Source organism: Dendropsophus ebraccatus, chromosome 11 (genome assembly GCF_027789765.1).
Source record: "Dendropsophus ebraccatus isolate aDenEbr1 chromosome 11, aDenEbr1.pat, whole genome shotgun sequence".
Lineage (NCBI taxonomy): Eukaryota > Metazoa > Chordata > Amphibia > Anura > Hylidae > Dendropsophus > Dendropsophus ebraccatus.
Genome location: NC_091464.1, coordinates 2,638,015 through 2,654,386, shown reverse-complemented (window position 1 = coordinate 2,654,386; position 16,372 = coordinate 2,638,015). Strand labels below are relative to the sequence as shown.

General features: G+C 42.2%; 1 protein-coding gene across 1 annotated transcript in view; it reads left to right on the top strand.

Annotated features, from left to right (window-relative positions):
- LOC138767130 (opticin-like) overlaps positions 1-15,747 on the top strand; it is a 63,404-nt gene extending 47,657 nt beyond the window's left edge. Inside the window, exons 5-7 of the mRNA XM_069944406.1 lie at positions 6,788-6,990; positions 9,460-9,555; positions 15,094-15,747. Coding sequence (XP_069800507.1) covers positions 6,788-6,990; positions 9,460-9,555; positions 15,094-15,264 — 470 coding nt within the window. The 3' untranslated portion in view covers positions 15,265-15,747. The remainder of the gene's footprint in view (positions 1-6,787; positions 6,991-9,459; positions 9,556-15,093) is intronic.
- Positions 15,748-16,372: the final 625 nt, after the last annotated feature.

The window sequence follows — 16,372 nt, the reverse complement described above, 5'->3', positions numbered from 1 at the left end:
CCTGGACTGGGCGGCAGCAGGCTGGCGTTATTAGGCTGGCAGTGGCCAAAATAAATGGCCCCTGCCACCCTGGTAGCGTCAGGCTGCTGTTGCTTGGTTTTGTATCTGGCTGGTTATGGAAAATGAGGGGGACCCCACACATTTTTTTTCATTTATTTATTTAATAAACTAATGCATAGGCCCCCTTATTTTCTATAACCAGTCAGATACAGAACCAAGCAGCAGCAGCCTGACACTATCAGAGAGACAAGCACCATTATTTTGGTCATTGCCAGCTTGATAACGCCAGCCTGTTGCTGCCTAGTCCTGGATCATCATTTTCTGGCGTTCCAGGCCAGACAGTATCTGGTTCTTCCAAGTACCCCTGGTGACAGTAGGTACTAAAGGTAATAAGCATGGGGGTTAGTGTCAGCGCTTATAATAGCCAACACAAAGCCCGAGCTTACTAATGGATGCCATCTATTAGGCGGCTTCCACTACTAAGCCAAAAATAAGTAAGAAGAAAAAAAATTTAACAAAGCTCTTTATTGAAATAAAATACCCCAAGAACCCTCGTTGACCCAATTATTAAAAGTAAGAATCTTCTATATGAAGTAGTCCAGAATGAAAGTTTAAAAAAATATAAACAAAATAAAATGATACTTACCTGCCCTTGGACCACCTTTTTCAGTCCCTAAGGGTCCATATATACAGAAAGATTATCTGCCAAAGATTTGAAGCCAAAGCCAGGAATGAATTTGAAAAGAGGAAAAATCTCAGGCTTTCCTTTATGACCTGATCTCTCTATAAACAGAGATCAGGTCATAAAGGAAAGCCTGAGATTTTTCCTCTTTTCAAATTCATTCCTGGCTTTGGCTTCAAATCTTTGGCAGATAATCTGTCAGATAATCTTTCTGTGTAAATGGACAAATGTGACGATTTGCAACACCAGTAGATTTTGGCAGACAATCCAGGTTGTGTGTCAAAATCTGGTGCCACCTTCTGCTCTTTGCTTGAGGCATTCAGCAGAAGTACAGCAAACCTCATAGAGCTGTGCCCTGTAGCCAGTGCAACGAATTCGCACCTGGTGAATATAACCATGTACCACATGGTTGTATTCACTGCTGTGGTATATATCAATGCATACAATATATTCATCACTGGTATATATGAATGCATTTGTTGCTGTTATATATGTATGCTTGTGGTATATTCACTGCTGGTATATATGTATCTGTGTGGTGTACACTGCTGTATATGGTTATGCATTTTGTATATTCACTGCCGGTATATGGTTATGCATTAGGTATAATTATTGCTAGTATATTGTTATGCATTTCGTATATTTACTGTTGATATTTATATATATATATATATATATATATATATATATATATATATATATATTTATATATATATATATATATGTGCGGTAGATTCATTGCCGATATGTATGGATGCTTTTGTATATTCACTGCTAGTATATAGTTATATGCATACATTTGGTATATTCACTGCTGTTATGTATGTATCTGTACAGAATACACTACTGGTATATGGTAATGCATTGGGAATACTCACTGATAGTATATACGAACGTGTGCAGAAGTATATTCATAGCTGGTTCAGGGAAGAAACAGAGTGCTGCACCTCACACCTATGGCTGATACTAGTGCCGCTTGGCTAAATAAAAAACACATCAGAATTTTGTGTATGAATTGATCAAGCCATACTGCCCCATGTACCTCGTGCCGGTATCTGATACACATGGGTCCCTACACTAAGTCCACACCGTGCCAGTCAGTGGCCACCAACCCCGCAGGCGTGCACAGCCAGGGAACGGGGGCCATGGGACGGCCCTGCGACCCCCATGCCACAGGACCAGACCCAAAAATACCACACCAGAACCCGGCCAGCACCGCCGGCAGAGAAGGTCGCCCCCAAGCAGCACAAGTCTGGATAAGGAATTACACTCACCATAACTGCAGCAAACAGAATGGGAAAAAACAGGAGGGATTAAAACCATGTGCACTCAGGTGTCTCCTGCTAATTGCGGTCATGTGGGTCTCACCAGGAGGAGTGCAAAACACGGAGAAAAGAGAGAAACAAAATGCGGTTCATATATTCATAGCTGGTGTATATGTATCTGTGCGGTATATTCACTGCTGTGGTGTGGTTATGCATATGGTATATTTACTGCTAATATATATATATATATATATATATATATACAGTGGTACCTTGGTTTAAGAGTAACTTGGTTTAAGAGCGTTTTGGTGTAAGAGCTCACAGTTTTTCTAAATAGTAACTTGGTGTAAGAGCATTGCTTTGGTGTAAGAGCTCCCTGTACTGGGTGGGAGGAGGAGTGGAGGAGGGGCATGGTCTGCATAGCGGGGTCTACAGCCCTGTACTCTGACCCAGGAAGCCTGGGCGTGTGTGTTGGGGGGGGGGGGGGCGCCATTTTAATTTTCGCCTCAGGCAGCAGAAAAGCTAGAATCGGCCCTGACTATATATATATGAGAAGCCCACTGTATATACTATATATATGGGAAGCCCACTGTATATACTATATATATATGAGAAGCCCACGGTATATGCTATATATATGAGAAGCCCACTGTATATACTATATATATATATATATATGAGAAGCCCACTGTATATACTATATATATGGGAAGCCCACTGTATATACTATATATATATATATATATATATATATGGGAAGCCCACTGTATATACTATATATATGGGAAGCCCACTGTATATACTATATATATATATATATAGGAAGCCCACTGTATTTAATATATATATATATATATATATATATGGGAAGCCCACTGTATATACTATATATATATGAGAAGCCCACTGTATATACTATATATATATGAGAAGCCCACGGTATATGCTATATATATATGGGAAGCCCACTGTATATACTATATATATGGGAAGCCCACTGTATATACTATATATATATATATGGGAAGCCCACTGTATATACTATATATATATAGGAAGCCCACTGTATATACTATATATATATGAGAAGCCCACTGTATATACTATATATATATGAGAAGCCCACGGTATATGCTATATATATATGGGAAGCCCACTGTATATACTATATATATGGGAAGCCCACTGTATATACTATATATATATATATAGGAAGCCCACTGTATTTAATATATATATATATATATATATATGGGAAGCCCACTGTATATACTATATATATATATATATATATGGGAAGCCCACTGTATATACTATATATATATATATGAGAAGCCCACTGTATATACTATATATATGGGAAGCCCACTGTATATAATATATATATGAGAAGCCCACGGTATATGCTATATATATATGGGAAGCCCACTGTATATACTATATATATATGGGAAGCCCACTGTATATACTATATATATATGGGAAGCCCACTGTATATACTATATATATGGGAAGCCCACTGTATATACTATATATATGGGAAGCCCACTGTATATACTATATATATATATATATATATATATATATATATATATATATATATATATATATGAGAAGCCCACTGTATATACTATATATATGGGTAGCCCACTGTATATACTATATATATATATATGAGAAGCCCACTGTATATACTATATATATGGGAAGCCCACTGTATATAATATATATATGAGAAGCCCACGGTATATGCTATATATATATGGGAAGCCCACTGTATATACTATATATATATGGGAAGCCCACTGTATATACTATATATATGGGAAGCCCACTGTATATACTATATATATGGGAAGCCCACTGTATATACTATATATATATATATATATATATATATATATGAGAAGCCCACTGTATATACTATATATATGGGTAGCCCACTGTATATACTATATATATATATATATATATATATATATATATATATATATATATATATATGAGAAGCCCACTGTATATACTATATATATGGGAAGCCCACTGTATATACTATATATATATATATATATATATATATAAAGAAGCCCACTGTATATACTATATATAAATATATATATATATATATATATTATATATATATATATGAGAAGCCCACTATGGGAAGCCCACTGTATATACTATATATATGGGAAGCCCACTGTATATACTATATATATGGGAAGCCCACTGTATATACTATATATATGGGAAGCCCACTGTATATACTATATATATATGAGAAGCCCACTGTATATACTATATATATATATATATATGGGAAGCCCACTGTATATACTATATATATATGAGAAGCCCACTGTATATACTATATATATATGAGAAGCCCACTGTATATACTATATATATGAGAAGCCCACTGTATATACTATATATATATATATATATATATATATATATATATATATATATATATAAGAAGCCCACTGTATATACTATATATATATGAGAAGCCCACTGTATATACTATATATATATATATATATATATATATATATATATATATATATAAGAAGCCCACTGTATATACTATATATATATGAGAAGCCCACTGTATATACTATATATATATGAGAAGCCCACTGTATATACTATATATATATATATATATATATATATATATATATATATATATATATAAGAAGCCCACTGTATATACTATATATATATATATATATATATATATATATATATAAGAAGCCCACTGTATATACTATATTATATATATGGGAAGCCCACTGTATATACTATATATATATATATATATATGGGAAGCCCACTGTATATACTATATATATATAGGAAGCCCACTGTATATACTATATATATGGGAAGCCCACTGTATATACTATATATATATATATATATATATATATATATATATATATATGGGAAGCCCACTGTATATACTATATATATAGGAAGCCCACTGTATATACTATATATATGAGAAGCCCACTGTATATGCTATATATATATATGGGAAGCCCACTGTATATACTATATATATATATATATGGGAAGCCCACTGTATATACTATATATATATATATATAGGAAGCCCACTGTATATACTATATATATGGGAAGCCCACTGTATATACTATATATATATATATATATATATATGGGAAGCCCACTGTATATACTATATATATAGGAAGCCCACTGTATATACTATATATATGAGAAGCCCACTGTATATGCTACATATATATATATGGGAAGCCCACTGTATATACTATATATATATATATATGGGAAGCCCACTGTATATACTATATATATGAGAAGCCCACTGTATATACTATATATATGGGAAGCCCACTGTATATACTATATATAAGAAGCCCACTGTATATACTATATATGAGAAGCCCACTGTATATACTATATATGAGAAGCCCAGGATAGTCTGAGGAAGGGTCACGTCCGCCCGTCTGTGTCAACTATGGGTGCTGGATTTTTCTTTATGGAGAAGGACGGAGGGTCACATCTCTGTATAGACTACTGAGAACTTAATAAAATAACCACAAAGAACCAGCATCCACTCCCCCGATCCCAGTGGTTGGTGCCCGTTGGTTCTCAAAAATTGACCTTTGTTGCACTTATAATTTAATTTGGATCAGGGAGGGGGTTGAATGGAGGACGGCCTTTAATACCCCTGAGGGGCATTTTGAATACCTTGTGATGCCCTTTGGGCTCAGTAATGCCCCTGGCGTTTATGAACGATATCTTCTTTGATTTGTTTGGTTAGTTTGTCGCTATATACCTGAATGACATCCTCATTTACTGCCCTGTCACCAGAATCATGTACGCCAGGTGTTATCCAGGCTAAGAAACAATTCTTTATGTGCCAAATTCTCCAAATCTCTGCTTGGTGTTGGGTTCCTTGGTTACATCCTTACCCCGAGTCAGTATAAGTGGATCCCAAAAAGGTGTCAGCGGCACCCGAGTGGGTAAGGCCTACTACTTTGAAAGAGCTCCAGAGGTTTCTGGAATTTGCAAACTTTTATAGAAAATGTATTGATTATTTTTCCCTGTTTGTAAAACCTTTAACTGGAGAGGAGCGGAGCCAACCTCTTGGCCGGGTGAAGCCGAGCAGGCTTTCCATTTGTTGAAAGAGTTTTTCTTCTGCCTTGGTGTTGGTGCATCCACATCTGGAGCTCCCATTCGTGGTAGAGGTTGATGCCTCAGAGTCTGGCGTAGGGGCGGTACCCTCCCAGGGCAGGGAGCCATATACCAATATGAGGCCAGGAGCCTATTATTCCAGAAGGTTCTCCACATCTGAAGCCAATTACAACATTGGTAACGGGGAACTGTTAACTTTTAAATGAGTGGAGTGGAGGAATTTTCTGGAAGGAGCTAGAGACCAGGTCGCGCCTTTTATACCTGGATAAGGCAAAGAGGTTGAAGCCGGTGGGCTTTGTTGTTTACCTGTTTCAACTTCAAGCTTTGGGGTTTGCTAGGTCCCTGAGGTTGAACCAAAAAACATTCTACCTCCAGGTATTGTGTTGGCCAGTATGTCTGTATATAGACACCATGGGGGAGATTTATCAAACATGGTGGAAAGTGACACTGACTCAGTCGCCCCCGGCAACCAATCAGATTCCACCTTTCATTTTCCAAAGAGTCTGTGAGGAATGAATGGTGGAATCTGATTGGTTGCCGGGGGCAACTGAGCCAGGGTCACTTTCCACCATGTTTGATAAATCTCCCCCTGTGTGTCTATATGTGTAATCAATATATATAGATGACCATATATCTCTCTTCCTTGCAGACAAGCTGAAGCATGTGGATCTCTCCAGTAATTCTATATCTGAGATTGATGATGATGCTTTTCACCAGCTGCCGTCCCTCGAGGAACTCATCTTATCTGAGAACCAACTGAGGCGTTTGCCCGAGTTACCCCCGAGCCTTGTTAAACTGAATGTCCAATACAATCATCTTCAGAGCTTTGGAATTCGGATGGAGTCCTTTAAGGTGATCTGCTCCCCCAGTCTATAGCTGCTAGGAAAGGAATCTCTTTGTAGCACTGCTGGATGTGTGCAGCTGTAGTATAGACCAGGAACTGAACAGTCAGCCCTTGGGGTGCCGAAACAGGAGACATGAACAAGTCTTAGAGCTCTGGGACTTTGCATAGCAGGCTAAAGGCCCTATTCCACCAACAGATCTGACGACAGATTATCTGCCAAAGATTTGAAGCCAAACCCAGGAGTGGATTTGAAAAGAGGAGAAATCCAGTCTTTCCTTCATGACCTGTTCTCTGATTATAGTCTGTTCCTGGGTTTGGCTTCAAATCTTTGTAGGTAATCTGTCGTCAGATCTGTTGGTGGAATAGGGCCTTTAGCTGTGATGTCACTGCCGGCTGTGTTATGTATGGGGCTGGAAAGCCAGAAACCACTTAGGCCTCATTCACACTTCACTGATGGGCCACACAACCTCCTGCTGTTTTTTCTCGGTGTCCGTAAAATGTGAACAGTACTAGTTTGCTTAGATTTGATCTGGATTTTTCACAGATGTCACATATGTGACATCCATAATGTCCACAAAAACACAGATCCCATAGACTTCTATTGATAATCAGAACCGCAATCACAATCCTCACTAGGACATGTCCTATATTTTACCGGTACGGATTGCGGATCCTAAATAAAACTGACTGTGTGAACAGCCCAACAGAAATCAATAGGCAATAAGTTGATTTGTGATTGTGGATCTGAAATCACAGACAACTTGTGAATACGGCCTTAGGAGTGCCCACGCTGACCCGTGTCCATACAATCAGCATATACTTATCAGGACTAGACCATGGAGCAATGACAACTATTACAAATGCCCAATACAGTGTATGCGGTAACCCCAGGTAGCAGGCGGTGTTAGCCAGGCTTGGTGGTGATGCCGCACTTATCACGTGGCCTGAGTGGATGAAGTCCTCCCTGGGTCCCAGACACACACCGATTAAAGGTAGTAGGTATTCCCTGGTGTCCCTGTAGTGTAAGATGCGATGCAGAGGAACCGCAGAATCCACGATAAACGTAACCACTTACACACTTTACTGGAACAGCTCTTAAAGTGACAGTACAACTTAAGGCTGCGTTCACACTACGTATATTTCAGTCAGTATATTTCAGTCAGTATTGCAACCAAAACCAGGAGTGGATTAAAAACAAAGGATCCGTTCACACAATGGTGAAATTGAGTGGATGGCCGCCATATAACAGTAAATAACTGCCATTATTTCAATATAACAGCCGTTTTTTTTAAATAACAGGAAATATTTGACATTATATGGCGGTCATCCACTCAATTTCACCATTGTGTGAACAGAGCCTTTCTGTGTTTTTAATCCACTCCTGGTTTTGGTTGCAATGCTGACTGAAATATACATATACTGACTGAAATATACGTAGTGTGAACGCAGCCTTATACTTTGCACAAGTTTGAAGTACGCGATTTATGCTTGATTGTGATTGCCAATTCCCTTATTAAATTACTGGGTTATAGGTTTTATTAAGAAGGCCTTCAGTAGGTTTTTGGTTAGAAGACTTTGATTAGAAGACAGAGCCGAACTCTGTCAGGGTGACTTAATACTTGACTCTTGATAGAAGAAACCCGTACTCATGCTATAGAGAATACTGCTCCATGCCAGAAGAGATCACGGAGTGCGAGATCCAGGAACACCAGGCATAGCTAATCCCTCAAGTTTACCCGAGGAGATCAAGCGAAGGTTCAATGGGGTACTTCAGCTTTATCTGCTTTTACCACCACTGGGGATAGACCGGACAGCTGAAGGACTACCTGAAGACAACTCTGTAGTAATTGGTCATCCCAGACATAGACAGGTTAGGTCCCTTTGGCGGTAGTTGCCCCTCTCAGGGTTTTAGTAATGCCTCATTTTGGTACAGTCTCTGGCAGGAACAGACATCTGGCCATAAGGGCCGGGCCCTGAGGTCACTCTCTCTGGTGCAGTCTAGTCAGCAACACACTTCCCTTTATATATGGGCTAAAACTGGGTAATACCCCATTGGTATAGGAACTGTGAGGTGACTTGACATCCCATTGGTGGGAACTTTCTAGGATAAATCTGTGATGGGCTAGGGATTAGTGCTTGGCAGGCAATCATAGTCGCATCACACAATAGAACTGATGCATTAACCCTTATTGGCTTTAATGTGCCAGGGAAGAATAAGGCAAACAGATCACTGATCTCAGGGAGAGCGGCCACAGAAGACACTGTTGGCTCCTGGTTAAAGCTCTGAATGCACTGACATCCTCGGTGCAGCATTGTGTCCCCTGCACGCTGCTGAAACCCAATTCCAATGCGGTTACCAATAGACCCGCAGCGATCCCTGCAACCGTACATTGGGGGTAAGACGGCGTGGTTTTGGTGGCATGAGTTCCTCTAATCTGGAAACCAAACGATACAAATATTTCTGTTCTCTTTTCCAGGATCTGACTCATCTGCACTTTCTTTACCTTTCAAACAACAAACTTGATTTTGTGCCTGTACCCCTCCCCGCCAGCCTCCGTTCACTTCATCTCCAGGTACACTATTTAGATGTTACTTACTTTATTGATCAGTCTTTGACTTTTTCCATTGAAGCCATCATGTTCCAAATCTCTGCATAAACCTGCATCCTGGGTCCCTGCCGTACTTTGATGAACTCCTGTGCTGTATGCAAATTCAGCTCAAGTAGTCATGGGGGCTATCTCTGGATCCCAAGTAGTCATGGGGGCCATCCCTGGATCCCAAGTAGTCATGGGGGCCATCCCTGGATCCCAAGTAGTCATGGGGGCCATCCCTGGATCCCAAGTAGTCATGGGGGCCATCCCTGGATCCCAAGTAGTCATGGGGGCCATCCCTGGATCCCAAGTAGTCATGGGGGCCATCCCTGGATCCCAAGTAGTCATGGGGGCCATCCCTGGATCCCAAGTAGTCATCGGGGCCATCCCTGGATCCCAAGTAGTCATGGGGGCCATCCCTGGATCCCAAGTCGTCATGGGGGCCATCCCTGGATCCCAAGTAGTCATGGGGGCCATCCCTGGATCCCAAGTAGTCATGGGGCCATCCCTGGATCCCAAGTAGTCATGGGGGCCATCCCTGGATCCCAAGTAGTCATGGGGGCCATCCCTGGATCCCGAGTAGTCATGGGGGCCATCCCTGGATCCCAAGTAGTCATGGGGGCCATCCCTGGATCCCAAGTAGTCATGGGGGCCATCCCTGGATCCCAAGTAGTCATGGGGGCCATCCCTGGATCCCAAGTAGTCATGGGGGCCATCCCTGGATCCCAAGTAGTCATGGGGGCCATCCCTGGATCCCAAGTAGTCATGGGGGCCATCCCTGGATCCCAAGTAGTCATGGGGGCCATCCCTGGATCCCAAGTAGTCATGGGGGCCATCCCTGGATCCCAAGTAGTCATGGTCCTGGGTCTGGCCTGCCTCTCTTGGGGGGATTCACAGCACCGTGCCATCGTTGTATCACGCGGAGGTGGCCTGGGCAGGTACATCGCTGTGAATCCTCCCCCACATCGGCCAGCCCCAGCACTACTTGGGATCCAGGGATGCTCACTTGAGATGAATATGCATGCAGTGTGACAGTTCATCAAAGTAGGTTTTTGGGGAATAGTGGGCAGGCGCCAAGGCAACACATATATGTTTAGGCAGTGCAGCTTAGGTATATTGGCAATGGACCCAAACCAGCATGGCGTTACTGAGGGCCGATCGTGTCAGAATAATCTCATCAATTTCATTGATTATGTAAAATAAAAAGTGCTGGATGAAGGTGCCGGGGATATCGCCTATATCTGGACTTCAGCAACGACTGTCATACTGGTCCCATAAAGAGCTGATAGAGAAGTTAGAGAGAATTAGACTTAATCCCTGGATAGGGCAGTGGATTTGTGGTTGGTGAAGGAGCGATATCAGAGGGTGATGGTAATGGTGAATATTCCGAGCAGAGACTGGTTACACGTGGTGGCCGAAAGGGTCTGTTCTGGGGCCTATTCTTTTTATTATGTATGTAAGTAACATAAGAGGATGGTTGTTAGGTAAGAATAGTGACATAGGAGAAGGGTTGGTAGGTAAGGATAGTGACATAGAAGGTTTGGTAGGTAAGGATAGTGACATAGGAGAAGGGTTGGTAGGTAAGGATAGTGACATAGGAGAAGGGTTGGTGGGTAAGGATAGTGACATAGGAGAAGGGTTGGTAGGTAAGGATAGTGACATAGGAGAAGGGTTGGTGGGTAAGGATAGTGATATAGGAGAAGGTTTGGTAGGTAAGGATAGTGATATAGGAGAAGGTTTGGTAGGTAAGGATAGTGATATAGGAGAAGGTTTGGTAGGTAAGGATAGTGACATAAGAGAAGGGTTGGTGGGTAAGGATAGTGACATAGGAGAAGGGTTGGTAGGTAAGGATAGTGACATAGGAGAAGGGTTGGTGGGTAAGGATAGTGATATAGGAGAAGGGTTGGTAGGTAAGGATAGTGACATAGGAGAAGGGTTGGTAGGTAAGGATAGTGACATAGGAGAAGGGTTGGTAGGTAAGGATAGTGACATAGGAGAAGGGTTGGTAGGTAAGGATAGTGACATAGGAGAAGGGTTGGTAGGTAAGGATAGTGACATAGGAGAAGGGTTGGTAGGTAAGGATAGTGACATAGGAGAAGGGTTGGTAGGTAAGGATAGTGACATAGGAGAAGGGTTGGTAGGTAAGGATAGTGACATAGGAGAAGGGTTGGTAGGTAAGGATAGTGACATAGGAGAAGGGTTGGTAGGTAAGGATAGTGACATAGGAGAAGGGTTGGTAGGTAAGATAAGTGATATAGGAGAAGGGTTGGTGGGTAAGGATAGTGACATAGGAGAAGGGTTGGTAGGTAAGGATAGTGACATAGGAGAAGGGTTGGTAGGTAAGGATAGTGACATAGGAGAAGGGTTGGTAGGGAAGGATAGTGACATAGGAGAAGGGTTGGTAGGTAAGGATAGTGATATAGGAGAAGGGTTGGTAGGTAAGGATAGTGACATAGGAGAAGGGTTGGTAGGTAAGGATAGTGACATAGGAGAAGGGTTGGTAGGTAAGGATAGTGACATAGGAGAAGGGTTGGTAGGTAAGGATAGTGACATAGGAGAAGGGTTGGTAGGTAAGGATAGTGACATAGGAGAAGGGTTGGTAGGTAAGGATAGTGACATAGGAGAAGGGTTGGTAGGTAAGGATAGTGACATAGGAGAAGGGTTGGTAGGTAAGGATAGTGACATAGGAGAAGGGTTGGTAGGTAAGATAAGTGATATAGGAGAAGGGTTGGTGGGTAAGGATAGTGACATAGGAGAAGGGTTGTTAGGTAAGGATAGTGACATAAGAGAAGGGTTGGTGGGTAAGGATAGTGACATAGGAGAAGGGTTGGAAGGTAAGGATAGTGACATAGGAGAAGGGTTGGTAGGTAAGGATAGTGACATAGGAGAAGGGTTGGTAGGTAAGGATAGTGATATAGGAGAAGGGTTGGTAGGTAAGGATAGTGACATAGGAGAAGGGTTGGTAGGGAAGGATAGTGACATAGGAGAAGGGTTGGTAGGTAAGGATAGTGATATAGGAGAAGGGTTGGTAGGTAAGGATAGTGACATAGGAGAAGGGTTGGTAGGTAAGGATAGTGATATAGGAGAAGGGTTGGTGGGTAAGGATAGTGACATAGGAGAAGGGTTGGTAGGTAAGGATAGTGATATAGGAGAAGGGTTGGTAGGTAAGGATAGTGACATAGGAGAAGGGTTGGTGGGTAAGGATAGTGACATAGGAGAAGGTTTGGTAGGTAAGGATAGTGACATAGGAGAAGGGTTGGTAGGTAAGGATAGTGACATAGGAGAAGGGTTGGTAGGTAAGGATAGTGACATAGGAGAAGGGTTGGTAGGTAAGGATAGTGACATAGGAGAAGGGTTGGTAGGTAAGGATAGTGACATAGGAGAAGGGTTGGTAGGTAAGGATAGTGACATAGGAGAAGGGTTGGTAGGTAAGATAAGTGATATAGGAGAAGGGTTGGTGGGTAAGGATAGTGACATAGGAGAAGGGTTGGTAGGTAAGGATAGTGACATAGGAGAAGGGTTGGTAGGTAAGGATAGTGACATAGGAGAAGGGTTGGTAGGGAAGGATAGTGACATAGGAGAAGGGTTGGTAGGTAAGGATAGTGATATAGGAGAAGGGTTGGTAGGTAAGGATAGTGACATAGGAGAAGGGTTGGTAGGTAAGGATAGTGACATAGGAGAAGGGTTGGTAGGTAAGGATAGTGACATAGGAGAAGGGTTGGTAGGTAAGGATAGTGACATAGGAGAAGGGTTGGTAGGTAAGGATAGTGACATAGGAGAAGGGTTGGTAGGTAAGGATAGTGACATAGGAGAAGGGTTGGTAGGTAAGGATAGTGACATAGGAGAAGGGTTGGTAGGTAAGGATAGTGACATAGGAGAAGGGTTGGTAGGTAAGATAAGTGATATAGGAGAAGGGTTGGTGGGTAAGGATAGTGACATAGGAGAAGGGTTGTTAGGTAAGGATAGTGACATAGGAGAAGGGTTGGAAGGTAAGGATAGTGACATAGGAGAAGGGTTGGTAGGTAAGGATAGTGACATAGGAGAAGGGTTGGTAGGTAAGGATAGTGATATAGGAGAAGGGTTGGTAGGTAAGGATAGTGACATAGGAGAAGGGTTGGTAGGGAAGGATAGTGACATAGGAGAAGGGTTGGTAGGTAAGGATAGTGACATAGGAGAAGGGTTGGTAGGTAAGGATAGTGACATAGGAGAAGGGTTGGTAGGTAAGGATAGTGATATAGGAGAAGGGTTGGTGGGTAAGGATAGTGACATAGGAGAAGGGTTGGTAGGTAAGGATAGTGATATAGGAGAAGGGTTGGTAGGTAAGGATAGTGACATAGGAGAAGGGTTGGTAGGTAAGGATAGTGACATAGGAGAAGGGTTGGTAGGTAAGGATAGTGACATAGGAGAAGGTTTGGTAGGTAAGGATAGTGACAGGAGAGGGGTTGGTAGGTAAGGATAGTGCCATAGGAGAAGGGTTGGTAGGTAAGGATAGTGACATAGGAGAAGGGTTGGTAGGTAAGGATAGTGACATAGGAGAAGGGTTGGTAGGTAAGGATAGTGATATAGGAGAAGGGTTGGTAGGTAAGGATAGTGACATAGAAGGGTTGGTGGGTAAGGATAGTGACATAGGAGAAGGGTTGGTAGGTAAGGATAGTGACATAAGAGAAGGGTTGGTAGGTAAGGATAGTGATATAGGAGAAGGGTTGGTAGGTAAGGATAGTGACATAGGAGAAGGGTTGGTAGGTAAGGATAGTGACATAGAAGGGTTGGTGGGTAAGGATAGTGATATAGGAGAAGGATTGGTAGGTAAGGATAGTGACATAGGAGAAGGGTTGGTAGGTAAGGATAGTGACATAGGAGAAGGGTTGGTAGGTAAGGATAGTGATATAGGAGAAGGGTTGGTAGGTAAGGATAGTGACATAGGAGAAGGGTTGGTAGGTAAGGTGATATAGGAGAAGGTTAGTGATACATACCCCCTCAATCTCCAGTTATTTTGGACCCCTCCAGTGCTTTTTGGACTAGCTTTCCAATGTACAGTTTTGATTTCTTATTATGGGTGGGACCACATTTGCGGAGTTTTCTTCATCATTCTGATCATTTATTTGTATGGAACAGTCTGCTGCTACATAAACTTGGAGTAATTGTAGTCATTTTTAGGGTGTTATAGACATCTTCTGAATCCTTATACTGCGGAGGGGACATCACACATTTAGTCCCGGGCTATAATTGTTGTATAAACTGTTTAGAATAAGATACGTAAAACTATGCGCCTTGGAAAATGTTATAAATGAGGCTGCAATGGCCAATCTCATGGTCTTCACTAAGGAGGGGGGGGGGGGCTGCAGTTGGGTGCTACAGAGAGTTAGATAGTCGGGGACCCTCCACAATGGGCAACCCTTTACATTTACTTTGTGTAATATATAGAGTAAACCGCCGGGCTATAGAAAGTATTGGAAAGTGTTTGAATATACTTCTCTTTCAGTTTTTATTTTATTGTGTTTTTTTTTTTATAATTCACAGAATAACAACATCCAAACTTTGCATAGAGACACGTTCTGTGACGGCCGGGATCGGACCTTCATCCGACGTGCGCTGGAGGATATCCGGCTGGATGCCAACCCAATAAACCTCAGCAAATTTGCCGATGATTATTTTTGTCTGCCCCGACTTCCCATTGGGCAATACTCCTGAGCCGAGCGAGGGGCCGATCTACACAACGAAATGGGCCCCAACAAATAGTGATGGTTCCTGTGTATCCGACAGTCCTAACGTTTTATCGCTTAGTTTTATAATCAGCGACTTTACAGGATGCAACACATTGATTTATAATCCGTACATGATATTATATAAGTATACGCCAATTGTCTGAGGTACAATAGTAGATCAGGTTATCCAGGGCCGAACGTCCACCGCCAGACTCCAGTCCCTGCATTCTCCCCGCTCACCTGTGCGCACACCAGCATGATAGTATATTATTAGTGTATTTTTATTCTATAGGTTTTTATTGATTTTTTTTTTTATAAGCAAACATGAGGAATGCGGCATCCAGAGGACAAGGCGCGACCAAATCCCAGGATGTACAAAGACAAGAGCAATATGTATTTCTAAAGCTCCCTTCATTGCTCGCGAATGTAACCTAAAATCCAGAAAACTACAGGAATAAAGTGGTGGTAATATGTGGTCATGGTATGGCGGTATTATCTTTATGGAAAATTCTGGTGTAAGAACTCTACCTCTAGTGCAGTTATGGAATGGGTGTATAGCGAGTGCCCTACTTGGCTGGCACCAAATGACCTAGTTAGTATGTATGATTCAATTATACCTTGAAATACATATTTGTCTCAAAATATCACATTAAGGGTATTGCCAGGGCCGGCGTTAGGGGGGGGGGGGGGGCAAAGAGGGCAGTTGCCTAGGGCCCCCATCCCTCAGGGGCCTCCTACCGTTGTTAAAGCGTATGTCACAGGCAGGAGCTCTCAGACAGCGTCCTGCAGGCTCTGGTAGTGATCCCCAGCTGCAGCTAATTGCTGCTATCAGGGGTCACACAGAGGCTGCAGGACAGTATGCTCCCTGAGTGTGCTGCTTGTGTGTGTTCCCTTAAGACCCCCCTCCCCCCTCTCTCTTCCTGTATGGTCTCACCTCCGTCCTCCTCCTCCTTCCGTGACTGATGTCGGGACGATGGGGGAGAAGTGTGCAGGCTGTGTGAGGATCCCAGCCTGCTGCTGCCATGGACAAGGACCACTACTCCCAGCATGCTGCTAGAGGGAGTAAGTATTCTGTGCATGTAGTGTGTCATGTG